Genomic DNA, 26803 nt, shown 5'->3' with positions numbered 1-26803 from the left:
TGTAATTAAGGAGGCGAGAACTTGAATGTGCCGTCAGTGTTAGGTTGGTCAGTATTGCTTTGATACGCTTTTGGTTGAATAAGGTATTGTAATGATTATTTTTGGTATAGTTGGTTTGAGATAGAAAGCCAGAAATTTTGAGACTGAGATAAACTGAGTTCCTAGATTCTCACTAATTTTACTTCATAAGTTTTAGCCTCTTTCTGTGTGTCTTAATGTCTTTTTTATACCTCTGTTTCTTCGTTACTGCCTTCTTTTGTGTTACATAGATATTGTCTAGTATGCCATTTTAATTTCTTTATTTTTTGAGTTGTTTTCTTAGTGGTTGCCTACGGATTACAGTCAACATCTTAGTTTAAAATAATCTAGTTTGGATTAATACCCCCCTAATTCCAGTAGTACACCAGAAAGTCTGCTCTGAGATAACTTCATTTGGTGTATGTTGCTATACTTGGGTCCTATCCCACAGGCCTCTGAGGCTCTGTTCATTTTATTCATTTTTTTTTTTTTTTTTTTTTTTTGAGACTGAGTTTCGCTCTCGTTACCCAGGCTGGAGTGCAATGGCGCGATCTCGGCTCACCGCAACCTCCGCCTCCCGGGTTCAGGCAATTCTCCTGCCTCAGCCTCCTGAGTAGCTGGGATTACAGGCACGCGCCACCATGCCCAGCTAATTTTTTTTGTATTAGTAGAGACGGGGTTTCACAATGTTGACCAGGATGGTCTGGATCTCTTGACCTCATGATCCACCCGCCTCGGCCTATTCATTTTTTTTGTTTTGCTTTGTTGTTTTCATATTTTAGAGATGGGATTTCACTGTGTCACCTAGTCTGGAGTGCAATGGTGCAATAATAGCTCACTGCAGCCTTGAACTCTTGGACTCAAGCCATCCCCCGCCTCAGCTTCACAAATAGCTGGGACTACAGGAACGAACCATCACATCTGGCTAATTTTTTTTTCTTTCTTTCCTTCTTTCTTTCTTTCTTCTTTTTTTTTTTTTTTTTTGTAGAGACAGGGTCTCACGCTGTTTACCAGGGTGGTCTCAAGTCATTGAGCGATTCTTCTGCCTCAGCCTCCAAAAGTACTAGGAATATAGACTTTTGTTTTTCTTTGTTCTTTTTCTTCCCCCCCGCCCATGGAGTAGATACTCTCAGTTGACCTACTTTAAGTTTGCTGATTTTTTTTTTTTCAAGACAGAGTCTTGCTCTGTTGCCCAGGCTGGTGTGCAATGGTGCGATCGTGGCTCTCTGCAACCTCTGCCTTCTGGGTTCAAGCAATTCTCCTGCCTCCACCTCCCCAGTAGCTGGGATTACAAATGTGTGCCACCATAACTGGCTAATTTTTTGTATTTTTAGTAGAGACAAGGTTTCACCATGTTGGCCAGGCTGGTCTTGAACTCCTGACGTCAGGTGATCCACCCGCCTTGGCCTCCCAAAGTGTTGCGATTACAAGCATGAGCCACCACGCCTGGCCAAGTTTACTAATTTTTCTGCCAGCTCAAATTTGTTGTTGAGCTCCTTTAGGGAATTTTTTATTTCAGTTACTGTACTTTTTTTTTTAATTAAAAAAATTTTTTTTTTTGAGCTGAGTTTCACTCTTTTTGCCCAAGCTGTAGTGCGATGCCACAATCTCGGCTCATGGCAACCTCCACCTCCCGGGTTCAAGTGATTCTGCTGTCTCAGCCTCCCGAGTAGCTGGGATTACAGGCATGCGCCACCAGGCCCAGCTATTTTTGTATTTTTAGTAGCGGTGGGGTTTCTCTATGTTGGTCAGGCTGGTCTTGAGCTCCCAACCTCAGGTGATCTGCCCGCCTTAGCCTCCCAAAGTGCTGGGATTACAGGCGTAAGCCACTGTGCCCGGCTCAGTTACTGTACTTTTTAACTCCAGAATATGCGCACACATGCACGCGCACACACACACACACACACACATATATTTTTAATTGCACTTTAGGTTCTGAGGAACATGTGCAGAACAAGCAGGATTGTTACATAGGTACATACATGGCAATGTGGTTTGCTGCCTCCATCCCCCCATCGCCTGTATCTGGCATTTCTTCCCATGTTATCCCTCCCCAACCTCCCTGTCCCCCACTGTCCCTCCCCTATTCCCCCCAACAGACCCCAGTGTGTGATGCTTCCCTCCCTGTGTCCATGTGTTCTCATTGTTCAACACCCGCGTATGAGTGAGAACGTGTGGTGTTTGATTTTTTGTTCTGTGTCAGTTTGCTGAGAATGATGGTTTCCAGATTCATCCATGTCCCTACAAAGGACACAAACTTATAGTTTTTTATGGCTGCATAGTATTCCATGGTGTATATGTGCTGCATTTTCCCTGTCCAGTCCAACATCAGTGGGCATTTGGATTGGTTCCAGGTCTTTGCTGTTGTAAACAGTGCTGCAGTGAACATTCGTGTGCATGTGTCTTTATAATAGAATGATTTATGATCCTTTGGGTATATACCCAATAATGGGATTGCTGGGTCAATGGAATTTCTATTTCTGGGTCCTTGAGGAATCACAACACTATCTTCCACAATGGTTGAACTAATTTGCACTCCCACCAACAGTGTAAAAGTGTTCCTATTTCTCCACATCCTCTCCAGCATCTTTTGTCTCCAGATTTTTTAATGATCGCCATTCTGACTGGCGTGAGGTGGTATCTCAGTGTGGTTTTGATTTGCATTTCTCTAATGACCAGTGATGATGAGCATTTTTTCATATGTTTGTTGGCATCAAATATGCCTTCTTTTGAAAAGTGTTCATGTCCTTCTCCCACTTTTGAATGGGTTTGTTTGTTTGTTTCTTGTAAATCTGTTTTAGTTCTTGTAGATTCTGGATATTAACCCTTTGTCAGATGGATAGATTGCAAAAATTTTTTCCCATTCTGTTGGTTGCTTGTTCACTCTAATGATTTTTTCTTTTGCTAAACAGAAGCTCTGGAGTTTAATTAGATCCCATTTTTCTATTTTGGCTCTTGTTGCCAATGCTTTTGGTGTTTTAGTCATGAAGTCCTCGCCTATGCCTATGTCCTGAATGGTTTTGCCTAGGTTTTCTTATAGGGTTTTTATAGTGTTAGGTCTTATGTTTAAGTCTTTACTCCATCTGGAGTTGATTTTAGTGTAAGGTGTCAAGAAGGGGTCCAGTTTCTGCTTTCTGCACATGACTAGCCAGTTTTTCCAACACCATTTATTAAACAGGTAATCATTTCCCCATTGCTTGTTTTTGTCAGGTTTGTTAAAGATCAGATGGTTGTAGATGTGTTGTGTTGCCTCCAAGGCCTCTGTTCTGTTCCATTGGTCTATATCTCTGTTTTGGTACCAGTACCAAGCTGTTTTGATTACTGTAGCCTTGTAGTATAATTTGAAGTCAGGTAGTGTGGTGCCTCCAGCTTTGTTCTTTTTGCTTAGGATTGTCTTGGCTATGTGGGCTCTTTTGGTTCCATATGAAGTTTAAGGTGGTTTTTTCCAGTTCTGTGAAGAGGGTCTTAGGTAGCTTGATGGGGATAGCGTTGAATCTGTAGATTACTTTGGGCAGTATGGCCATTTTCACAATATTGATTCTTCCTAACTGTGAGCATGGAATGTTTCTTCATCTGCTTGTGTCCTCTCTTATTTCGTTGAGCAGTGGTTTGTAGTTCTCCTTGAAGAGGTCCTTTACATCCTTTGTTAGTTGTATTCCTAGGTATTTTATTCTCTTTATAGTAGTTGTGAATGGCAGTTTGTTCTTGATTTGGCTCTCTTTAAATCTGTTATTGGTGTATAGGAATGCTTGTGATTTCTGCACATTGATTTTGTATCCTGAGACTTTGTTGAAGTTGCTTATCAGTTTAAGGAGCTTTTGGGCTGAGATGATGGGATCTTCTAAATATACAATCATGTCATCTGCAAACAGACAGTTTGACTGCCTGCTTTCCTAATTGAATACACTTTATTTCTTTTTCTTGCCTGATTGCTCTGGCCAGAACTTCCAATACTCTATTGAATAGGAGTGGTGAGAAAGGGCATCCTTGTCTAGTGCAGGATTTCAAATGGAATGCTTCCGGTTTTTGCCCATTCAGTATGATATTGGCTGTGGGTTTGTCGTAAATAGCTTTTATTATTTTGAGATGCGTTCCATTGATACCTAGTTATTCAGAGTTTTTAGCATAAGGGGCTGTTGAATTTTGTCTGAGGCCTTCTCTGCATCTGTTGAGATAATCATGTGGTTTTTGTCTTTGGTTCTGTTTATGTGGTGGATTACGTTTATAGACTTGCGTTATGTCGAACCAGCCTTGCATCCCCAGGAGGAAGGCTACTTGACTGTGATGGATAAGCTTTTTGATGTGCTGTTGCAATTGGTTTGACAGTATTTTATTGAAGATTTTTGCATCTGTGTTCATCATGGATATTGGCCTGAAGTTTTCTTTTTTTGTTGAGTCTCTGCCAGGTTTTGGTATCAGGATGATGTTGGTCTCATAAAATGATTTGGGAAGGATTCCCTCTTTTTGGATTGTTTGGAATAGTTTCAGAAGGAGTGGTACCATCTCCTCTTTGTATGTCTTCTAGAATTTGGCTGTGAGCCCATCTGGACCTGGGCATTTTTTGGTTGGTAGGCTATTAATTGCTGCCTCAACTTCAGCCTTTGTTATTGGTCTATTAAGGGTTTCGACTTCTTCCTGGTTTAGGCTTGGGAGGGTGCAGGTGTCCAGGAATTTGTTCATTTCTTCCAGGTTGACTGGTTTATGTGCATAGACTTGTTTATAGTAATTTCTGATGGTAGTTTGTATTTCTGTGAAATCAGTGGTAATATCCCCTTTATCATTTTTTTATTGCATCTATTTGATCCTTCTCTCTTTTCTTTTATTAATCTGGCTAGCGGTCTGGCTATTTTGTTGATCTTTTCAAAAAACCAGCTCCTGGATTTATTGATTTTTTGAAGGGTTTTTTGTGTCTCTATCTCCTTCAGTTCTGCTCTGATCTTAGTTATTTCTTGTCTTCTGCTTGCTTTTGAGTTTTTTTTGATCTTGCTCCTCTACCTCTTTCAATTTTGATGATAGGGTGTCGATTTTTGATCTTTGCTTGCTTCTCATGTGGGCATTTATTGCTATAAATTTCCCTGTAGACACTGCTTTAAATGTGTCCCAGAGATTCTGGTACATTGTGTCTTCGTTCTTGTTGGTTTTGAAGAACATCTTTATTTCTGCCTTCATTTCATTGTTTATCCAGTCAGTATTCAAGAGCCAGTTGTTCAGTTTCCATGAAGTTGTGTGGTTCTGAGTAAGTTTCTTAATCCTGAGTTCTAATTTGATTGCACTATGGTCTGAGAGACTGTTACGATTTCCGTTATTTTGCGTTTGCTGAGGAGTGATTTACTTCCAATTATGTGGTCAATTTTAGAGTAGGTGCAATGTGTTGCTGAGAAGAATATATATTCTGTGGATTTGGGGTGGAGAGTTCTGTAAATGTCTATTAGGTTTGCTTGGTCCAGATCTGAGTTCAAGTCCTGGATATCCTTGTTAATTTTATGTCTCATTGACCTGTCTACTATTGACAGTGGAGTGTTAAAGTCTCCCACTATTATTGTGTGGGAGTTTGTCTCTTTGTAGGTCATTAAGAACTTGCTTTATGTATCTGGGTGTTCCTGTTTTGGGTGCATATATATTTAGGATTGTTAGCTCTTCTTGGTTTTTTTACCATTATATAATGCCCTTCTTTGTCTCTTTTTGATCTTTGTTGGTTTAAAGTCTATTTTATCAGAGACTAGGATTGCAACTCCTAGCTGCAACTCCATTTGCTTGGTAAATCTTCTTCCATCCTTTATTTTGAGCCGATGTGTGTTTTCGTACATGAGATGGGTTTTCTGGATACAGCATAGTGATGGGTTTTGACTTTTTATCCAATTTGCCAGTCTGTGTCTTTTGATTGGGGCATTTAGCCCATTTACATTTAAGGTCAATATTGTTATGTGTGAATTTGATCCTGCCATTTTGATGCTAGCTGGTTTTTTCGCCCGTTAGTTGATGCAGTGTATTCATTGTGTCGATGCTCTTTACCATTTGGTATGTTTTTTAGGTTGTTCCTTTCTATGTTTAGTGCTTCTTTCAGGAGCTCTTGTAAGGCAGGCCTGGTGGTGACGAAATCTCTCAGCAATTGCTTGTTCGTAAAGGATTTTATTTCTCCTTCACTTATAAAGTGAAGTTTGGCTGGATATGAAATTCTAGGTTGAAAGTTCTTTTCTTTAAGGATGTTGAATCTTGGCCCCCACTCTCTTCTGGCTTATAGGGTGTCTGCTGAGAGATCCACTGTGAGACTGATGGGCTTCCCTTTGTGGGTAACCCAACCTTTCTCTCTGGCTGCCCTTAGCATTTTTTCTTTCATTTAAACCCTGGTGAATCTGACAATTATGTGCCTTGGGGTTGCTCTTCTTGAGGAATATCTTTGTGGTGCTTTCTGTATTTCCTGGACTTGAATATTGATCTGCCTTGCTAGGTTGGGGACGTTCTCCTGGATAATATCCTGAAGAGTGTTTTCCAGCTTGGCTTCATTTTCTCCGTCACATTCAGGTACACCTATGAAACGTAGATTAGGTCTTTTCACATAATCCCGTATTTCTTGGAGACTTTGTTTATTTCTTTTCACTCTTTTTTCTCTAATCTTGCCTTCTCATTTTATTTCATTGAATTGATCTTCAGTCTCTGATATCCTTTCTTCTGCTTGGTCGATATGGCTATTGAAACTTGTGTATGCTTCACGAAGTTCTCATGTTGTTTTTCAGCTCCTTAAGTCATTTATATTCTTCTCTAAGCTGTTTATTCTCATTAGCATTTCGTCAAACGTTTTTTCAAGGTTCTTAGTTTTTTTGCATTGGGTTAGAACATATTCTTTTAGCTCAGAGAAGTTTGTTATTACCCACCTTCTGAAGCTTGTTTCTGTCGATTCATCAGACTTATTCTCCATCCAGCTTTGTTCCCTTGCTGGTGAGGAGTTGTGATCCCTTGGAGGAGGTGAGGCATTCTGGCTGTGGGTGTTTTCATCCATTTTGCGCTGGTTTCTTCCCATCTTTGTGGATTTATCTACCTGTGGTCTTTGTAGTTGGTGACTTTCGGATGGGGTCTCCGAATGGATGTCCTTTTTGTTGATGATAAAGTTATTTCTGTTTTTTGGTTTTCCTTCTAACACTCAGGCCCCTCTGCTGTAGAACTGCTGGAGGTCCACTCCAGACCCTGCTTGCCTGGGGATCACCTGCAGTGGCTGCAGAACAGTAAGGGTTGCTGCCAGTTTCTTCTTCTGTTGTCTTCGTCTCAGGACACCCACCAGATGTCAGCTTGAGCTCTCCTTTATGAGGTGTCTCTTTGGATATATGGGAGTTAGGGAGCTGCTTGAGGAGACAGTCTGTCCCTTACAGAAAATCAAGTTCTGAGCTGTGAGCTCCATTGTTTCATTCAGAGCTGCTGGGCAGGTACGTTTAAGTCTGCTGCAGCGGAACTCTTAACTGCCTTTTTTCTTAGGTGCTCTGTCCTGGGAAGGTGGGGTTTTATTTGTAAGTTCTTGACGTGCTGCTGCCTTTTTTCAGAGATGCCCTGCCCAGCAAGGAGGTAGCCTAGTCACAGTCTGCCAGCAGAGGCGTTGCTGAGCTGCCATGGGCTCTGCCCAGCTGCTGTGTGAACTTCCTTGCGGTTTTGTTTACAGAGGTATAGTTAGAACTGCCTCAGTAATGGTACTCTGTCTCAGTAATGGTGGACTGCCTTAATAATGGCAGACTACCTCGGTAATAGGAGACTGCCTAAACAGTGGTGGACTGCCTCAGTAATGGTGGACGCCCTTCCCCGCACAGAGCTGGACTGTCCTGGGTCCAGCTGTGCTTGCTGCGAAACTCTCAATCCAGAGCGTTTCAGATTGCTGGTCTTTGTGGGGGTGGGACTCGCTGAGCCAGATCACCTGGCTCCCTGTTTCAGCCCCCTTTTTTTCAGTTGAATGGGTGGCTCTGTCTCCCAGGCGTTCCAGGCGCCAGTTGAAACGGCCTCCCAGATTTGTGTGAGTTTTTATGTGGAGACCTGCTGCGCCAGCTGAAGCAGCCATGCTGGAAACTCATGGTGCTTTTCAGCCCAGGAACCTCCTGGTCTGTGGGCAGTAATGACTTGTTTGGAAATGTGGTGATCACTCACCCTCTGCATTGTTTTCACTGGGAACTGCGCTCCAGAGCTGTTCCTGTTTGGCCATCTTGGATCCTCCTAAGTCTTTCTATTTTTTTTAACAGATAATTTCTATCTCTTTATCAGTATCTTCTGTTTAGTAAGACATTGTTCTTCTACTTTCTTTTATTTCTTTAGACATGCTTTCTTTTAGTATTTTGAACATTTTTATAATAGCTTATTTAAAGTCTCTCTTTAGTGAGTCTAGCGTCTGGACTTTCTTAGGGATAGTTTCTGTTGAGTGCTGTTTTCCCTGTGTATGGGCCCTACTTCCTTGCTGCTTTGCATGTTTTTATACTTTTATTAAAAACTGGACATTTTAAATGATGGAAACTCTGGAAATAAAATCCTTCTGCCTCTGCAGAATTTGTTGTTGTTGCTGTTATTTTTGTTGTTGCTGCTGTTTGTTTAGTGACTTTTCTGTACTAATTCTCTAATTTGTATTCTTTGTTATGTGCAACTACTGAAGTCTCTGGTTGGTTAGCTTAGTGGTTAGCTAGTGATCAACTGGAGATTTCCTTAAATCCATTGAACCAGTAAGTCTCCCAGCCTTTGCTGAGGTGCTTTCTGTATATTGGGGTACTGCTTCACCGTTCTAGCAACTTACAGCTCTGCCTTAGCCTTCACTTCCTGCTTGTGCAGAGCCTCAGGGTCAGCCAGAGGGGAGAGGTTAGGACCTTCTCAGGTCTTTCCTGGGTACACACACAGCCCTGTGCATTCATATGGCATTCCAGACTCCCTGGAATACATTAGAGCCTTTCAGAGCCCCCTATGGACATCCCTTTTCTCAGCTTTTTCTTTCAGGCTTTTTGGTCAGCCTCTTGTTAGCCCCAGCTGACAGTGCCACTCTAGGCAGCTGCAGAGTTAAGTAGTTTCCGCTTACTGTTTTGGGCAAATGCCCTGGAGATAGGACAGAGAGAGTGCTCAGCCAGGTTAGATAAAGACAAACCTTGAGACTAGAGCTTGCTGGCAAGCTGCCAGCCAGGTCAAATGGTGACAGTTCTCTGGGAATTTGATTTTTGGGGAGCTCTAAACTTATCTGGCCTCTCTAATGGCTGCCAGGCTGCTGTCTTTTACAGCTGCCATCTTCATGAGGCTGTTGATTTTTAAGCAATCCTGGAGCTGGAGAAGGAAACTGAATTAGCACACATTAAAACAACTCAGATGTCACTGGTCTTACTGAGATTCAGCCACTTTCCTTGGATGAATGCTCCTCAGAATGTTGCAATCCTTTTATTACTTTCCAGATTCTGAAAAAGTTGATCATTTTTGGCAGAATTCTTACTGCCATTGTGGAGGAGCAGGTCTTTGGAGGTCTTTACTCTGCCATCCCGAAAGCTAACTCTGTCAGTGCTTTATCAACCGAGGCCCTTTGTGCAGTAAGAGTCTGGTCTCTACTTTCTCTCATTTTCCTTCTTTCTGTCTCTGTCTCTGAGTCTTGAAGTGGCCTTAAGGGAGCGTTAAAGAGTACAGTGTACTGTAATCTACTGGTCACCACTCTTCATTAGACCGAGTCTCAACTTTTGGATGGGCAGAAAGCATCAGGCACTTGATCCTGCATTCCCAGAATGCTCTGCAGACCTGGATCATGCCGATCTGCTGGATCAGTGTCTCATCTGCCAACAGAGTCCATCTTTTGCAGTCTGGCCAACTTTGCACATTATCCTATGATGAAGTAAACCCATTGTTCCCCTAAATTAGTGTTGGAAAACAAAGTGCTAATAGTTAAAATGGCCATTTCCTCTGGATACTGTTGGGATTTGAAAGTCAGGCCAGACATAACATTAATTTTTCTAAATCTGATCTTACAGTCCTGGCTAATGGCTTGAGTTTTCAGTTAAATATATGTATATTTAAAATCTAAATTCTAACATGCAATTTAAATTATAATTTTTTACATGATGGGGAGTTTGGGTTATGGGTAATTTTATGACAGCCTTTGATTTCAGAGGTCATCAATTTTCAATTCTATAAGGTGAAAATACAAGTGCTGTTTGTCAAAAGTAAAGAGATTCTGTTCTGAAAAGCTCTGTATGATTGTATAGCTAATTATCACATAAAAACTTGTATTTTTTGCATTTTATGTATTTGTGTGTTTTCTTCTCTTATTTGTTAGATTACAATTTAACCAAGTAGTCTAAAATGTGATATTACATGGTGGTACAACAATTTTGAAATCTTGAAAGATAAAACTGGAAACATTTGCTTGTATTTTTTTTCACCTCAGAGTGTTTTGTTAGTGAGACATTTTATCCTGCCATAAACCCAGGCAATAATATAGGTGTTGATTGATTTTTGGATGACAAGGGGCTTCTCTAATTGCAGAATTTGACATTTGTGTCACTTCTGCTGTTTTAGGTGAGCAAGACGTGGAAGGTGATTGCAGAGGATGAGGTGCTGTGGTACAGGCTGTGCCAGCAGGAAGGGCACCTTCCGGATAGCAGCATCTCAGACTATTCTTGCTGGAAGCTCATCTTCCAAGAATGCCGAGCCAAGGAACACATGTTACAAACCAACTGGAAGGTGGGCGGTGGCCAGTCTTATTACCTGGGAAAGAATAGCCTTCAAGGACGTGGGAATCCAAGCTCTTGCCCATAGCCTGAGATTAATTCCCAACAGTGAAGGGAGAGGGGTCCACTGAGCCGCCCCTTCAGCTGTTGGTGACTTGTTGCCCATTTTGTTCCCCATTAGATGATCGGCCTCCATTTTCAGCCTCAAGATTTGGGAGCATCCTCTTATTCTGCAGGAGAGGGAAGGTTAGATTGGGTTACCAGCCTCTTCCTCTCTGATATTAGGGTGGTCAGAGGAGTGCTCTGTGAAGCCCCTTTCACTGTCACGGACTCTCTGGAGGGACCCAGAAAGCAAAAGCAGTACCTGCATACAATAAAGGAGCTGAAAATGCCATTTCTAGTAAATGTAAGAGGGAGATGATGAAACATCCTAAGCACTGTCTTCTCTTCCCTCACATAACCTACTGGCGTGCTTCCATAACATTTATCACTTCAGAGTCTCTACAGAAATATTAGCTCACAGCTAAGAATGCGCACAGTGAAGTGTTTCCATAGGAGGTAACTGTCAAGAACCTTGTTACATAAAGCTGTTCAAGGCCTGACGAGGCAGCAGCGTGGTGGCAGTGTTTCTTTCCCACCTGGGAGGCTGGAGATTCAGTGGTAGAGAAGGGATGGAACCATTCTCTTTCCTCCCATAAAGGTCAATCCTAATAGACTTTGAGATTAACAAGCTTTTGTGCATTACTGATAGTGACATATTGCCTATGTGCCTGTCTGTCCCTAGTCATCTCCTAACCTGATTAGTGACCGATACGCTTGATCTGGGAAGGCTCACACGGTTTCTGGCAAAGTCAATAAGAGCGGAGTCTCTCTAATTCAGGGGTTCTCAGCCGCAGCACTAGTGACATTTGGGGCCAGATAATTCTTTTTGTTGGGGGCTGTCCTGTGCATTGCAGGGTGTTGAGCAGTATCTCTGGCCTCTCCCCATTAGACGCCAGTAGCATTCTCCTCCTCCCTCAAGTCATGACAACTAGAAATGTCCTTAGACATTGCTGGATGTCCCCTGGGGGTCAAACCCCTCAAGTCCAGAACGACTGTTCTGAGAGTTAATGTGGCTATCCCTTCTTAGACCATTAAGGCACAACCACTAAGATGAGTCATGCTGGTCCACAGTGCCCGTTTCTATTCACCTAAGGTAATAAACTCATCTGGAGGAAGCCCCCGTTCCCTTTTGCCTGTGTGCCTGGGTTGGTCCATGTGATGGACACAGGCAGAAAGATGTGACAAAGAAAGCTGCCCAGACAAACAAGGGGCCAGAAAGCAGAGGGTCTAACCCTGGTGGGAGGGGCTGTGATTGAAGGAAAGCTTGAGAGCCGAGTGTTAACAGGGCCTTTCTCTCCAGAAAGGAGGGATGCTTCTGAGATTTACAAGCAGGAGAGTTGGAGATATTTGGCGTCCCCAGGCTTGAATTCAAAGATATCAGACTCTGATAGAGAAAAGCAGCAGTTGTGTGGTTTTTGCTTCCTCTTTGGTGATAAAGCAAGGGAAGGGGACAGGTATGTCCTCATTGGGTCTGGAGGTGACAGAAGTGAAGATATTTTAAAGACCCACCACCTAGCATCTGACACTTAGTAACACTTTACAAGTTATGTGTAGTCTAACTGAATGTCTATTTATTATTTATTTCTAATGAACACAAAGTCATCTGTTGGGTAAGTACTCACTACCTGGTTGTTGATGGAGTAGAGTGGACTGCAGGCCGAATTGAACATGAGGGAGACTTCTATTTGGAGTGTCTCAGCTCCATATCCTGACACTGTTAACAAGGAGAATTCCAGGAGTGAAATTTTAAATGATGTATCTTTCATTAAATGTAATGGTAGGATTCTTACTGAAATTCTGGAGTGAAAGAAAGCCTTATCAAAACATGAAAGGCGGCCAGGCACGGTGGCTCACTCCTGTAATCCCAGCACTTTGGGAGGCTGAGGTGGGTGGATCACTTGAGGTCAGGAGTTCCAGACCAGCCTGGCCAGCATGGTGAAACACCGTCTCTACTAAAAATACAAAAATTAGCTAGGCGTGGTGGTGGTCACTTGTAATCCCAGCTACTTGAGAGGCTGAGGTGGGAGAATTGCCAGAACCCTGGAGGTGGAGGTTGCAGTGAGCCGAGATTGCGCCACTGCACTCCAGCCTGGGTGACAGAGTGAGACTCCATCTCAAAAAAGAAAAAGAAAAAGAAAAAGAAAGGCAGTATTAGGGCAAGTTGCTTTACCTTTGTCTGCCTCCATTTTCTCATCTCTAGAGTGGGGCTAGGAGTGGCACTGCTCATGGCATCCTGGTGAGGATGACTGTCATCACACATCTGCCACTCCTCCTGCAGAGCCTGTTCCACGCTCTGCGCTCAGGTGAGGTTGGCTGTAGGAGCGCATAGGCCTCTGCACACAGATGCAGAATTCTGTGCTATGCATGCTCGACTTCAGGATGGGTTAGGCAGGTGATTTGGTTTGATACCTTGTAAGTCAGTGTCTGGGGAGACCCTAGAAGGGACCCAGGGTTCTAGGTACCTCCACAAAGAGAATGACCTGTAAATGCATGAACTTACCTGGAAGTGCAGTTCAGAGCCAACGTGGAAATGATTTGGTAAACTGGTTGTGGTGGCCATAGTGTTCCTTCTCCTGGTGTTTGCATAAATGCAGGTTTTCATCTTAGGCCCTTTCTTTTCCTTTCAATACCTTTTCCCTCACAAGAGCTTTTCTGTTATTGTACCCTTGGCTGTGGCCCTTACACAGCTGATGCCCAGCTCCTTGCCTTCCCTCCCCATATCTCCACTTGCAGGATGGCTGCATATGGATGTGTCCAGTTTCGTCTCTCAGACTTAGACTCATTCCTTGGATTAAGTTAAGACCATCATGCAAATTACTTTGCTCAGTTTCTGGAGTCTAGGTGCTTAATAAATGTGTATTTTAATGGAATGATGGCATCTTTTTCCTATTAGTAGAAATAATAATAATGGCTACCACTTATTGGACACTGTCTGTATGTTAAGAACTGTGCTGGGCACTTGCACTATTTCTAGTCCTTGTCCCAGTTTGGTAAAGTTGAAATTATGGGATTCTTGAATACCTTTATTCATGCTCGTGGCTTAACTTTTCCCAACCTCCCACATGTAAATACTTTATATCCATTTAGATTCCCTGCATTTTAATTCAATTTAATTTTTTTTTTTTTTTTTTAGAGATAGGTTCTCACTTTCTTGTTCAGGCTGAAGTACAGTGTTGCAGTTGTAGCTCCCTGCAGCCTTAAGCTCTTGGACTCAAGTGATCCTCCTGCCTCAGCCTCTCAGATAGCTGGGACTACAGGTGCATGCCACTACACTTGACTACCTTTTAAATTTTTTGCAGAGATGGGGTTGCCCTGTATTGGACTCAAACTTCTGGGCTCAAGTGATCTTCCTGCCTCTGCCTCCCAAAGTGCTGGGATTACAGGCATGAGCCACTGTGCCTGGCTTAGAGTTTCCTTTAAATACCATTTCTATGAAACCTCTGACCTCTCAATTAAAAATAGTATCATCTCTTTTCCTTTCTTTATCCTGATCTTTATCTATTTGTATACAATTTTGCATTTTATTCTGAGAGTCCTTATAAGAGTTAACAGGTAAGGTATCATGTAATACTTTCTCTCTGCTGCACTGAACTTTTTCATAGACTTTTATAAGTTTCTTTAGATACTTGCCACTCCAGACAGATACTTGCTTACCTACTGTGGATGGTAGTTATTGGTGAGCACATATTTCCTTTCTATTCTGTAACCTCCTGGAGGACAGGGACAGTGTCTCACACAGCCCATGTCCTCGAGTTAGTGCCTTTGGGATATGTGGTAGTTCACACATGCTTAACAGCCTAGCATATTAGGCATCATCTTTGTCCTTTTGAATGCCCACAGAACTTTGAATGCAGTGCTGTCCATGCTATGGTTTTCCTAGAGAATTGCTGTGGAAAATAGGTGAAAGCGCAATGCTTGGCTTTCGGGCTGTCCCAAGAATAGTCTAAACTGCATCCCCTTTTCTTCATGCAGAATCGCAAAGGCACTGTGAGCGAGCTGGAGCACATTCCTGACGCAGTTTTGTGTGATGTGCATTCTCACGATGGTGTGGTCATTGCTGGGTAAGCAAAACTGTTTCTGCTGAGTGCTCTGCATCTGAAGGTCTTTCATTTTTCACGTACCACTCTCTAAGCAGCAGTGACCTTAGCTTCCCTTAAGAGCATGTACCTCCCTCAGTTACAGCCCATGTGGAGGAGGGAGAGTCTTCGTGATTCTGTTCCTGAGGACGTGAGAGCCCTGCAGCGAGGGTGAGAAGCACATGGTGCGGAGCGGATCTGTGATCCATTCGTCTCAATATGTCTTTCCCAGCTTTTAAATCACTCTTGTGGCATGTTATGTGAGATTTTCATTAAGGCAAACAGTTTGTATTTTATGAAGACAAAAAAAAGTCAAGCAAAAATAATAAGTGTTGGCACAGACAGGCCCTGTTCTCATTCTCTTTTTCTGAAGCCCTTATTGTGAGGAAGGGCTGTGACCACACATAATCTTCCTTCCCCACCATATAGTTTGTATTTGTTACTTAAGTTGTCCTGAAATAGGGTTTTTTTTTTTATTAGTCTCCATGGCCAAGAAATTTAATTTTAGCTTCTGTAAATTCCTTCAGCTTCTGTCCCAAAAACCACTTTGATGAAGTCTTCCTATTTTGCTACAGAGGTACATTTATATATTTATTTACTGTACAATAAGAAGATAAGTGTTTTTTTTGGGTTAGGAATATGTCATGAACTACAGCCTCAGATTGTATACTTCATGCCATAAAGTAGAGACCAGAGCACTTAAGTTTCTGAGTCTGGGCCAGCTATGGAATGAGATGGTTCAGGGAAGTTCCTGCCTAGGGAAAAGAAAACCAACCTTGGCCTTGAAAACTCAGTGGTAGAGGAGTCCTTTTCTCTAAAGAAAAATCTTTTCTTAAGCAGCATTCCTTAAAGAGCACCTTTTGAATAGAAATCCCAAATAGTCGGTTTATTTTAATATTTCGTGGTATACAGTGCCTATGAAAAAAGTATTTCTGCTTTAAACAAGATATACCCAGGAGGAATGCTTTTCCTCAGCTTCTGTTTTCCTGGCTGTGATTTAGAGGTGAAAGCCCTTCTTGGGAGTGCTGCTAAACTAGTTGTAGAAAGATGGATGGTCCAGATACCTGCAATTCTGTCCATTACGTTATCAGTGCACGTTGGACTTCTCTACCTCATCGCTAAAATGTGGGCCTATGATCACCTGATATACAGCTCCTTTCTACCCACAAATGCTACAATTTGGTGGGAACTCCAAAAGGTACTTAGATCATTCCAGCTTAAAGGGATCTCTGGCTAGAGTGTTAGAAGACACTTGAGGACAGAATGCTGAGACTAGACTGAAGGAGTCGCAAAAGAACTTAAAAATAAAGGAGAACCTTTCATCTCAAAGCCAATTATGAATTTCTTCTCTGGAGCTCCCGAAGGGCAGGCCCCCTACAAGTCCAGATGCCAGTCCTTCTTTCCCTGCCTCTCTGTTCCCTCGGGGTCTGTTCAATATTACAGATCGTGCCAGCACAGAGCAAAACGATGGCAGAGTTCTGCGGATCAATAGGATGAAACTTGATCTGTGGGTCAGAGAGGCTCCTTGCGGCTCCTCTTTCTAAGAAAACCTTACACTGATGGCTTAGCATGAGAGACTTCAGTCTTGCTTGTATGTAGAGCATCTTGTGTTTATCATTAAAATTTTATCTGGTGGTTACGATGCTTGTTTTCTGGGTCAGATCTTGAATCCCTTTTCATTTGAGACAGCGGTGTTTGTGGTTACCTCATTCCCAATCAATGTTGAATTCACCAGGCTTTCTACAGTTATGTATCTCCAAGGAGCTTCTTAAAGAGACAGTGGCCATCTCACCCCTTCTTTCTCTTGTATTTACCTTGTGTTTCTCTTATTTTCTTTTTTTCTTCCTTTTTCTCTTTGTTTTGCACAAGTGGAGTCTGTTCAGAGACTTAGTTTTAGGTACCTAGAGCTAAACTGTGAAGGATTTTTGCATTTACACCTAGTAGGTACGTTTCACGTCATTGATGGAGGGCAAAGACTGCTACAGAGTCTCTTCTCACCTTTTCAGCTTTCTGTGTCAGTGTTCCTAGTTTGGGGTAGTGTTGCATAGGCCCAGATTGATATTCATTGCAGTGAACCTCATGATGGACCCAGTCTTGGTTCTTCCCCACTTTTCTTTTCACTTAAACCAGCAAAATCTGAAAATAGTCACTCATTCATAAATGCATTTGACACTCAAATACCCATCATGTGAACAGGACTTGGCCCCTGCCTACCTGAGGCTTGTTTTTCCAGTGGGGAAACAGATGTTTTTCCCAAAGCTTTTGATTGTTCACCATTTTGTCCATGAGTCTTTGTTTACCCTACAATCTTACAAATAATTTCCAGTTAACTTTTCCTGACATTCGGAGTTCTTTGACATTTCTTTCCAAGCTACCTTTTTCCTTATTACTCTTGTCAAGTGTACCTTTGGTTTTCCACACTGTTTTATTTGGTTACCTCTGACCGCATCATTTTTTTAGTTGAAATACAGTCATATGCTGCATAACAGCGTTTAAGTCAATGACAGGTCCCATATATGATACTGGCCATTCATGTACCCTGGGTGTATGGTAGGCTCTACCATCTGGTTTGTGTTAGAACACTCTATGATGTTTGCACAATGATAAACTTGCCAAAGGATGCGTTTTTCAGAATGTATCCCTGCCGTTAAGTGACACATGACTGTATAATTCACATGCCATAAAATTCACCCTTTCAAATTGTATAATTCAGTGATTTTTTTTTAGTAAATTTACAAGGTTGTGCAACCAACACCGCTATCTAATTCCAGAACATTTTCATCAACTCAAAAGAAACCCAGAACCCATTCTTTAAGGCTTACTCCAGTCCTGTCTCCTCCCAGAGGTTCTCTAGCACTGTAGCCCAGCGTCCAGTCTTCTCAGAACTCCTGGAGAAGGGACCGTCTGCTGCTGACAGGGCAGCTCAGCATGTGGCCTCACCAGTTCCCTGAAACATTTTTGTTTTATATTATTATTTCACTTGGAAATAATATTTAACTTTACAGCCATGTACTAGATTTTCTTTCCAGCAATTTGTAAGCATGTTTTTAAATTTAAATTTAAATTTTTATTTTTTTGAGGCACAGTCTCACTCTCTTGCCTAGGCTGGAGTGCAGTGGTGCGATCTTGGCTCACTGCAACCTCTGCCTCCTGGATTCAAGCGATTCTCCTGTCTCAGCCTCCCGAGTAGCTGGGACTACAGGCCACCATGCCCAGCTAATTTTTGTATTTTTAGTAGAGACAGGATTGTTGGCCAGGCTGGTCTCAAACCCTTGACTTCAAGCAGCCTGCCTACCTTGGCCTCCCAATGTACTGGAATTACAGGTTAGCACTTTTTAAAACTCTTGAGTGGTAAGTAAGATTTCATTAAATGCATACTGTTTTATATGGAGTAAGCAGTAAAACGGAATACACAGACTTCCCTTGCCCCCCACCACTGGTATACTGTGTTATGTGGGAAACTAGAGAAATGCAGATGTCTGTTACTTTTCTCAACCTAGAATCATACACTTTTAAACCTGGAAGGAACTTTAGAGATGATCCTTTCCCAGACCCTCATCTTGCGTGAGGTGGCGGAGGAAGGCTCAGGGCCAGGCTGGGTGTGCGTGAGCCAAGCCGCTCTGCTGTGTTTCTGCAGCATCCACAGGCGGGGCTGGGTGGTGAGGCTGCCGTCTCCAGGCCCCATTTACTGCTCTGAAGCCTTGGCCGTTACAGCGTCATTTTGGTTTTTCTTTCATGGCATGTGTCTATTTAAAAAGAAAAGCAGTGGTAAAATCATGTTGTTTTGCGGCCATGTTAGAAAGTAGAGCAGAGAAAGCCACTCAAATTCTAGCCTGGAACACAGCCTTTATTAAGGTCTCCTATGTGTCCGGTTTGGTTTTCAGTCTGTTTTTCTATGCACGTTTTTTCATAATGCAATTACAGCCTTTGTTACATTTGTGGCTTTTTTCCCTCACCAAACTGATGAATTTTTTTCATGTTGTGTATTTTTCATTACTTACTTTGACTTGTTGCAAAAGCACTTTGAATAGTTATATCCCAATTTTCCTATGTATTCCCCTGATAGTGGATATTAAGGTCATTTCTTGTGTTTTGTTATATGTATGTTATGAATATTTTATGTATAGGTGTCTGCAAATTTTTCTCCTTTTTAGCACTACAAATCTTTATTTTAAAAGGATTAGACACATGCTACTGTAGAAACTTGAAATTCTATATAAGTGTATAAAATAAAGAGTTAAAGTTCTTTCACCATTCTCTCCTAGTCTTGCATTCCTGATAATTTTCCTAGGCTAGAGTCCTGTAAGCAGAATTACTGGATTTAGGGGAATGAATTTTTATTATTTTCCAGATTAATAAATTATTTAAACATGCTTTTGTAGCCCTCAGCTTCTTTCCAGTCTAACCTTTGACTTGAAGTCTCCAAACCATCTCTACCATCTTCCTGTCAGTGCTGTACATAATGAGAGCCCACGCCTCCTGCCTCCCTTCCTTCCTCCCTGTCTAACCTCCCTCCAGCTGGCTCCATCCCAGCCCTTCCACTGCGCTTCATTCTCAGAGGTCAGCTGTGATCTTTTGGTCAACAAACCAATGGCCTTTTCTTGGCCCATCCTCTCCAGCCTCTTGGCAGCATTCAGTCCTGTTGGCTTTCCCCTCTTGAAATGGTGGGGCCATGTATTAAGCATCTTGATGTCCTCAGAATCTAACATCATTCCCAGGACCCAGGAAGCTTTGAGGCAAGTGTGTAAGGGAGGAAAACTCCCCTTTGGCGACCCCACACTCTCTGGGCTTCCATGATCTCCGTGAGCGCCTTCTCTGGCCCTCGCTCTTGCCTTTCTCTGCTGTCACTTGACCACTTAGCAGGGATATGCAGCAGCCCAGAAAAGACCTGCAGCAGTTCTTTTCTTTGTTGGAGAGATAAGTGGACGCGCTTTCAACTGCAGCTGAGCCATTCAGACGCAACTTTTACTTTCCATTTTCAGTGAAAAGTTCTCATTTCTTAATTTGAGAAATCTTTGTGTTCAAAAGTCATCAATCTCTACAGAATCAGGCACCTGTCTTTCTCTCAGAGTTCAGCACCTGTCTGCATTTTTCTCTGATCTGCTGGATGTCCTGAAACACTAGCGAGGTTTCATGTGTGTTTCCCTTGTGTTTTAGCAGAGAGGTTGTCTGGAAAGTTAGTTGATCGCAACGTGTCTTTTGTTTGTTTCTTTGATTTATTGTGGTAACAGCTCTTAGAATTTTAGAATGTTTTGAAAATTAGATGTTTATCCTGGAGGAGAAAGAATAGAAGAAAGGGGGATGTGGACACATCCCTATTCTGTTTTGTGATGCTTGGACTGTTCTCCTTCTCCCCAGTTGCCCTCTAAAAGTTGAGTGCTGCAAACAGATGACATCGCAAGTTCAGAAAGGTCACAGTATAAAACCTGAGGTGCAGGGCTAGTTTTCGTTTGCCATAAGTAGTGAACGAGAGCCACCTAGTGAAGGAGAGATCTCAGGTAGAACCAGGAGCTCCTTGGAAGCCTTGTGCCAGCTCTGCTAACCATTAAGCTGTTAGCTCACCAGAAGCTTTTATCAGATGCCCAGGAATATGATGGTGTTTTGGAATAAACTCCTCCTCATTGTTACCTGAGATTCGTAAGGCCAACATATTCTAGCTGGCATAAGAAAACACACTTTTCTATTCACATGAGAGGACATTTTCCCCCTTTTGGTTTTAAAAAAACATCAAGCCCCCAGTTTGTATTGAGGTTTTTTTCATTACTCCTAAATATTTTGTCCCCTGATTTCTGCCTTTGTAGTATACAGTTCCTGCCTTTACTAGAAGGAACAGGACTGTGTATCCGTGTTTCTCCTCTGCCAAGTGTGGTTGGAAGGAGAACTATATCATTTAATGTTGCAAAATATTCGCTCTCTTCTTTCCCTAAAAACACTCAGTTTTCCCATTTTTGCCTCATTCCTTTTGAGGCAAGTGCGCCCAAGGAGATACAAAACAAAACTGCCTGTACCTCTTTAGCAACCAAGTGATCTCTGACTGCTGCTTCAGCTGCCAGACATGACCTGATTTAAATGTGTTTTTATTTTTCTTAGCCTGGTCCATACAACCTGGCAGCAGAGTGAGAGGGTTTCCAGTTCTTTGTAGACAGGAAGCAAAAATTGGAGCTTCCAATTATATATGTAAAAATTGGTGTCTGAATCTTTGGTTGGTTCAATTTGCCTGTTGGCCCTTCAGTGGAATTGTATCATTGTTTTACAGTTAAGAAGTATTGGAAAATATCATTTTAAGCAGGCCAGGCACAGTGGTTCATGCCTATATTTCCAGCACTTTGGGAAGCCCAGGTGGGTGGGCCACTTAGGGTCAGCAGTTCAAGACCAGGCTGGCCAACAAGTTGAAACCCTGTCTCTACTAAAAATACAAAAATTAGCTGGACGTGGTGGTGCATGCCTGTGATCCCAGCTACTCTGGAGGCTGAGTCAGGAGAATCACTTGAACCCAGGAGGCAGAGGCTGCAGTGAGCCGAGATCGTACCGCTGCCCCCCAGAGTGAGACTCTATCTCAAAAAAACAAAAATAAAAATAAACAAAGTCAGCTAAGGTAACTTGAAATACCTTGATTTTAGCCACATTGTCCTCTACTTTTTCCAGTAATTAAAGATGTACCTTATTATTAGCTGAGCACAGTGGCATGCCTGTAATCCTAGCACTTTGGGAAGCCAAGGCAGGTGGATCACTTGCAGCCAGGAGTTCGAGACCAACCTGGCCAACGTGGCGAAACCGCCTGTCTACCAAAAATATAAAAATTAGCCGGGCATGGTGGCGCACATCTGTAATCCCAGCTACTTAGGTGGCTGAGGCACAAGAATTACTTGAACCTGGGAGGTGGAGGTTGCAGTGAGCCAATTTCATGCCCATTGCATTCCAGCCTGGTGACAGAGAGACTGTCTCAAAAAAAATTTTTTTTTTTAAAAAGGACCTTTTTATCTACTGTATACCATGACAAAATCTGAATCGTAGCTTTAATGTGAAATAGTATATATTTGCCCTGGATTTAAAAATATTTTCTATTCAGGAACTGAAGCCCTCAAAGATGATGTTTCCAACACTCTCCTAGTTTTATATGAATGTGTAAAAAATAGATTCTGCTTATGGATTACTTTGGGGCTGTTGAGATAACAGACGCTTCGTAAATAACATAGGTATAAGGTGGTGTGAGATAAATGTTGCCCGTATATACTTACTAAGGATGTGCTTTCCATCTTTCTCCTTTTTTAAAACCCTTTTTCCCCTAACAGTTTTCCTTTAAACCTTGTTTTGTATAGATTTTCTGCTGCTGCTGATTGTGACATTGGACTGTTTCCCATAAGGAATTCGATCATTACCCGTTAGGGACCTCTTTTTAAAAATACTTTTAAATTTATTTATTTTCTACTGTGAGGTATACATGCTCTTCTGGTAAATAAGTCTGAGGTAAGATATTGATAAGTGAGTAGAGGAGAGCATTACATTTGTTATATCTTTAATGAAGGAGCTCCAGAATATCCTTAATAAATACTGGTGAACTCATGACTGCATTTATCCATCTCTGGTTCTCCAAGGAATAATGGGAAGGGCCACAGCTACAATAACTCTGCATAATCATCATTGACTCTGACTCTATTGATTGTGATTAACCAAGATGTATGGAAAACAGTTTTAAGTGTGTAGTGCATGTATCTCGTAAGGTCCATTAAGACGTTCATTATTTTTCAATTGATGCGTCTTAAGCCCCACTTGATGTTTGTTGTAGTGCATTTCCACAGAAGGACTCTGCACTGTGGGATTTAGTTCATTTTGTTAATTGCATAATACAACCCTGCCATGTTTTGTGGAAAATAGTAAATACTCTTGCTTTTATTGATTGGTATTCTTTGGTATTACGGAGCAAGTGAATAGTTCTTCAAACCTTTACATGCTAAGGGCATGAATGTTTCTTGAAATGTGGACACTGCAGTTTTAGGAGCCTCTGCCTGATTGCTCAGTAGGCTTTAAACCACTTTCATCTTCAGGTTTAAGTCAGTAGATTCATTCATTCCATCAGCATCCACTAAGCATGGATGAATACCACACACAGCCCCCTTGCTCATGGGAAGTTTGTAGGCTGGCAGGGGATCCAGTTACTGGTGTTTTCATTGTGGGAGGTGTTAGGGTTGGGGAGGAGCATGGCGCCATAACATGCTAGGGAGAGGCATCTCGTACAGGGTTAGCATCAGGCTAACTTCCTCCTTGGAAACAACTTTTCACCTGAATCCGGAAGGACGACTAGGACTTGGCCAGTTAGAGTTTTGTATGGGGCAAAGATGCTGTCCTCCCCACTCCCCAGCCAGTAGTGATGACGAATAACCCATTACTGCATTTGTGTTTCTGGTAAGCTAGATGAAACACAGCTTCAGAATCCTTCTCAACACAGGGCTCTAGGCAGCCACACACAAATGAAACCATTTGCTGTTCCTGGCTTGAAGCCTCATAACAGGGCCTCTCTTGGCTGCTCTGGGTGCCTGATCAGAATAGAACTGTGACTTGGTTTGGGAGTGGCTGTTTGTGTATGAGCCTGTCAAGAGAGAAGTCTTACTAACGGTTCCATATATTCTCCCGCATCCTCTGGAAGCAGGCACGGGAGGCACAGGTTGCATCTGCTCAGCCCACGGTCCTGCTCCCCACCTACTGAGCCTTTTCTGTTGGCTTCTTACCTTCCACTTGCAATTTAGTGGTCGAATTGATGGGTTAGGGTCAGGGGCTGTGTCCTGCAAACCTGAGTCACAATATTGAAAACAATAAATTCCTTATATTGCACTTAAATTGGGATGGTTCTTAAAAGCAGTATTTGTTTAAAGACAGTGTCATCTGAGGAGGCAGAGTGGCTTGTTGGCTAAGCAATGATTGAGGAAAATCCTAGGACACATTTTGATCCCAACTGTGCCTCTAAAATGTTTCTTGTGACCCTGGATAAGTCACTTAACCTTACTTACTTCTCAGCATTCTTCAATCAAAACAACCCCCCAGCTTCCTAGGAAGGGCCTTACAAAATTTTGTTTTTAGCAAATAAGAGCTGACACATGGAAGCAAAATGGAAGTGCTGCTGGATACTTATGAAGAAGAAAGGTTGTTTTTAGCTGTACAGTATTTCTTCCTTCTTATTCTTCTAGTCCCTTGGTCCAAACAAGTAGTCTGCTTATTGGAAACTTACTAGTTAATGAAAGCTCTTTGGTGGTAAATCATTTTAAATTGGCAGTCGCTCTGGCATGCAGAGCTTGAGAGAGGCTCTATTCCCATTCTTTCAACAAAAAATCAGCTATGGTCTCTGACCTATTTATTTAGAGGTAAACGCAACCTTGCCAAGTATAGAAAAGACTGGGAAAGCACACAGCTTCACTGGGCTGGGCATATCCTCATTGGAAAAGGCTTCTTTCTTCTTCAGTTTTTCCTGAGTGTTCTTACATCAGCTTGTGTATTAGTTGCAGTTGTACTTTGTACAGACACTAATTAGAGAGCCATCAACATTGGGGTCCAAAGGCTTACTGACAATGCAACTGTCATCGTGGCGTCTTAATTGGTTGAGTGTAATTGTCATTAGGCAGCGATAAAGACATCTGGAGCTCTGGAGAAAGATCAGCCTTTTTCCCTACCTCCATTCGTTATCTGTTCTTGCTTATCCTGGCCAATGTTGTTCAGCACTTTTAGATCACATTTAGGGCTTGGTCCAGGTCCCTCTGCCCCAACCAGTATTTTACCCTTTCAAAAATGTCTGTTTCTTTAAGTTCATTAGCATGGAAGCTGCCTCCCGTGCTCTCATGGCTTTCACTTGTGTTAGATTCGAGAGCCCGCTGCTGAGTCATAACGCAGTACCTGCTGCAATAGGATATTTAGTCTCAGTTCCTGTCAATACAGGAGATGTAGAGGCTTTTATATCTTGCCGCCTGAGTCATTTTGCAGCAAAACATTTATGTTATTATCATACCTTTTGATCATGAAGAATGAAGTTAATTAAATAGATATATGGAAAATTTCACTTTTATTGAAATAATTTAGCTTATCCCATGTTTTATAGTTTTCAATCAGTTTGGAAATAAACGGAAGCAGTCTAATGGACATCAATGTGTGCATTCTGGGTGTTTCACTAATCATTACCACTGGAAGGTAGGCAGTGGAAATAAAGAGGTATCTCTCAAACCAGTCCGGTGGACACCCCCTTTCAATAACCATTTATGTATTGTTAACCCTGCGTAAGGCAGTGTGATGGAGGCTATGGCATTGCAATAGGGCCTTCTTGAAGACTTTACAGTCAAGTTGAGGAGACGATCAGTGCAGATGGGCTGTAGTAATAAAAGCTGTTTCATCAGATGAAGGGCACAGTAGTTGAGTCAGAAAGCTTCAGGCTTCATGGAGGAGGGGAGGGCTGTGTTAGACCTTGAGGGATTGGTAGGATTGGGCTGGGTTGGTGGTTCTCAGTCTTGACTGTGTATTGAAAACATTGATGCCTGGTTCCATCCCAAGATGGTCAGATTTAATTGGCCTGGGAGGCTCGAGTACAGTGGCAGGATCTCAGCTTACTGCAACCTCCACCTCCCAGGTTTAAGTGGTTCTTCTGCCTCAGCCTCCCAAGTAGCTGAGATTACAGGTATGCACCACACCCAGCTAATTTTTGCATTTTTAATAGAGACAAGGTTTCACTATGTCGGCCAGGCTGGTCTCGAACACCTCAGGTGATCTGCTTGCCTCAGCCTCCCAAAGTGCTGGGATTACAGGCATGAGTTACCATGCCGGGCCTGTAGCGGGACTTTTTAAAGCATTCCAGACAATTTTAATGTGCAGCCCAGACTGAGCTAGTCCCACTAGGCTGGGAGGTGAGGAAGTGAGGAACTGCAGTCAGGTGGGTCGGGGAAGAGTTCTGAGGCAAGAGCATTTGGGAGCTTCTCTGGAGGCCGGCTTGTGTGAAGGGAGAATAGAAGATGAGGCTGGGGAGAGAGGGGTGGAAGCTAGTTTGTGGAAGGCTTTCAGTAGATCCCATAATTAAAACTTCATTCAATAAGGTGTTAAGATGTAAGACTTTATAGAGGGTTCCCTGGTTATGTAGCGAGTGCGTTCTAGTCTGACTCTTCTAGTCATTGCATGCACAGCTATGAACAAAACCCAAGCCCTGAGCTCAGAAGCTTCAAGCTGGTAGGGAGGTGAACAGTGAGATGATCACAGACACCCACAACTGCCATGAGGGAGACGTCCAGGCTGCCATCAGGGTAGATGGTAGTGAGGTGCAGTGGCATGTGAGAGAGAAAGTGAGTGTTTCCAGAAGAAAGATTTGTGCAGTCAGGTGTTTTAAAGGGCTTGGCTTGTGTGGGGAAGATTGAATGGAAGAAGCTCAGAAGCAGGGAGCCTGTAGTAGTTGGGTGTGAGCGTGAGGTGTTGGGGGTTTTGAACCAGAGTGGCCTCTCTGGGAATGAACAGAATGAGCTTGGCACCTGAGCGTATATAGTGGTGTGGGTGTGGGCCACGGCGGTGTTGAAGGAGCCCCTCTACGTCTGTACCAGTGACCTGGGACTGATGATGCCATTGATAAAAATAAGGAATTCAGACACAGGCTAGTTTGGCCATGAGCTGAAGCATTTGATTTTAGACGTGTGGAGTCCCAGTGTGAGTGGACCATCCTCCTCTGTAGGAGAAAGGCTTGCCCAGGAGCCCCTCAGATATGAATAGAGCGCAGTTCTCTGTGGAGTTCCTGCCCTCCGTCTCTCCTCTTTCCCTGAGTAAGGAGCAGGCTCAACAGTTTCTTTCACAGCTTACTATTGTCTGGTTCAGCAGCTAAAACTGAACCTTTTTTCCAGGCTTTGTTGTTTCGCTGTCATTTTGGCTCAGAACTCTTTGTGTTTAGGGAGCTGGGGGGCTGGAGCTGAGGCCATCTAAACCATCTTTCCT

At 42.7% G+C, this 26803-nt stretch overlaps 1 protein-coding gene across 3 annotated transcripts in view; it reads left to right on the top strand.

Moving 5' to 3' along the window:
- The window catches only part of LOC105728572 (E3 ubiquitin-protein ligase RNFT2), a 292363-nt gene that overhangs the window by 196965 nt on the left and 68595 nt on the right, over window positions 1-26803 (top strand). For 2 of the 3 annotated variants that reach the window (XM_012468996.2, XM_012468998.2), the window contains 2 exons: window positions 10528-10692; window positions 14754-14842. In XM_012468996.2, coding sequence (XP_012324419.2) covers window positions 10528-10692; window positions 14754-14842 — 254 coding nt within the window. The remainder of the gene's footprint in view (window positions 1-10527; window positions 10693-14753; window positions 14843-26803) is intronic. The other variant, XM_012468997.2, reaches the window with a different exon arrangement.

This window comes from Aotus nancymaae, unplaced genomic scaffold, assembly GCF_030222135.1.
Source record: "Aotus nancymaae isolate 86718 unplaced genomic scaffold, 86718_ANA_hifiasm-v0.15.2.pri h1tg000021l, whole genome shotgun sequence".
Classification (NCBI taxonomy): domain Eukaryota; kingdom Metazoa; phylum Chordata; class Mammalia; order Primates; family Aotidae; genus Aotus; species Aotus nancymaae.
This window is presented reverse-complemented; position numbering and strand designations above follow the sequence as displayed.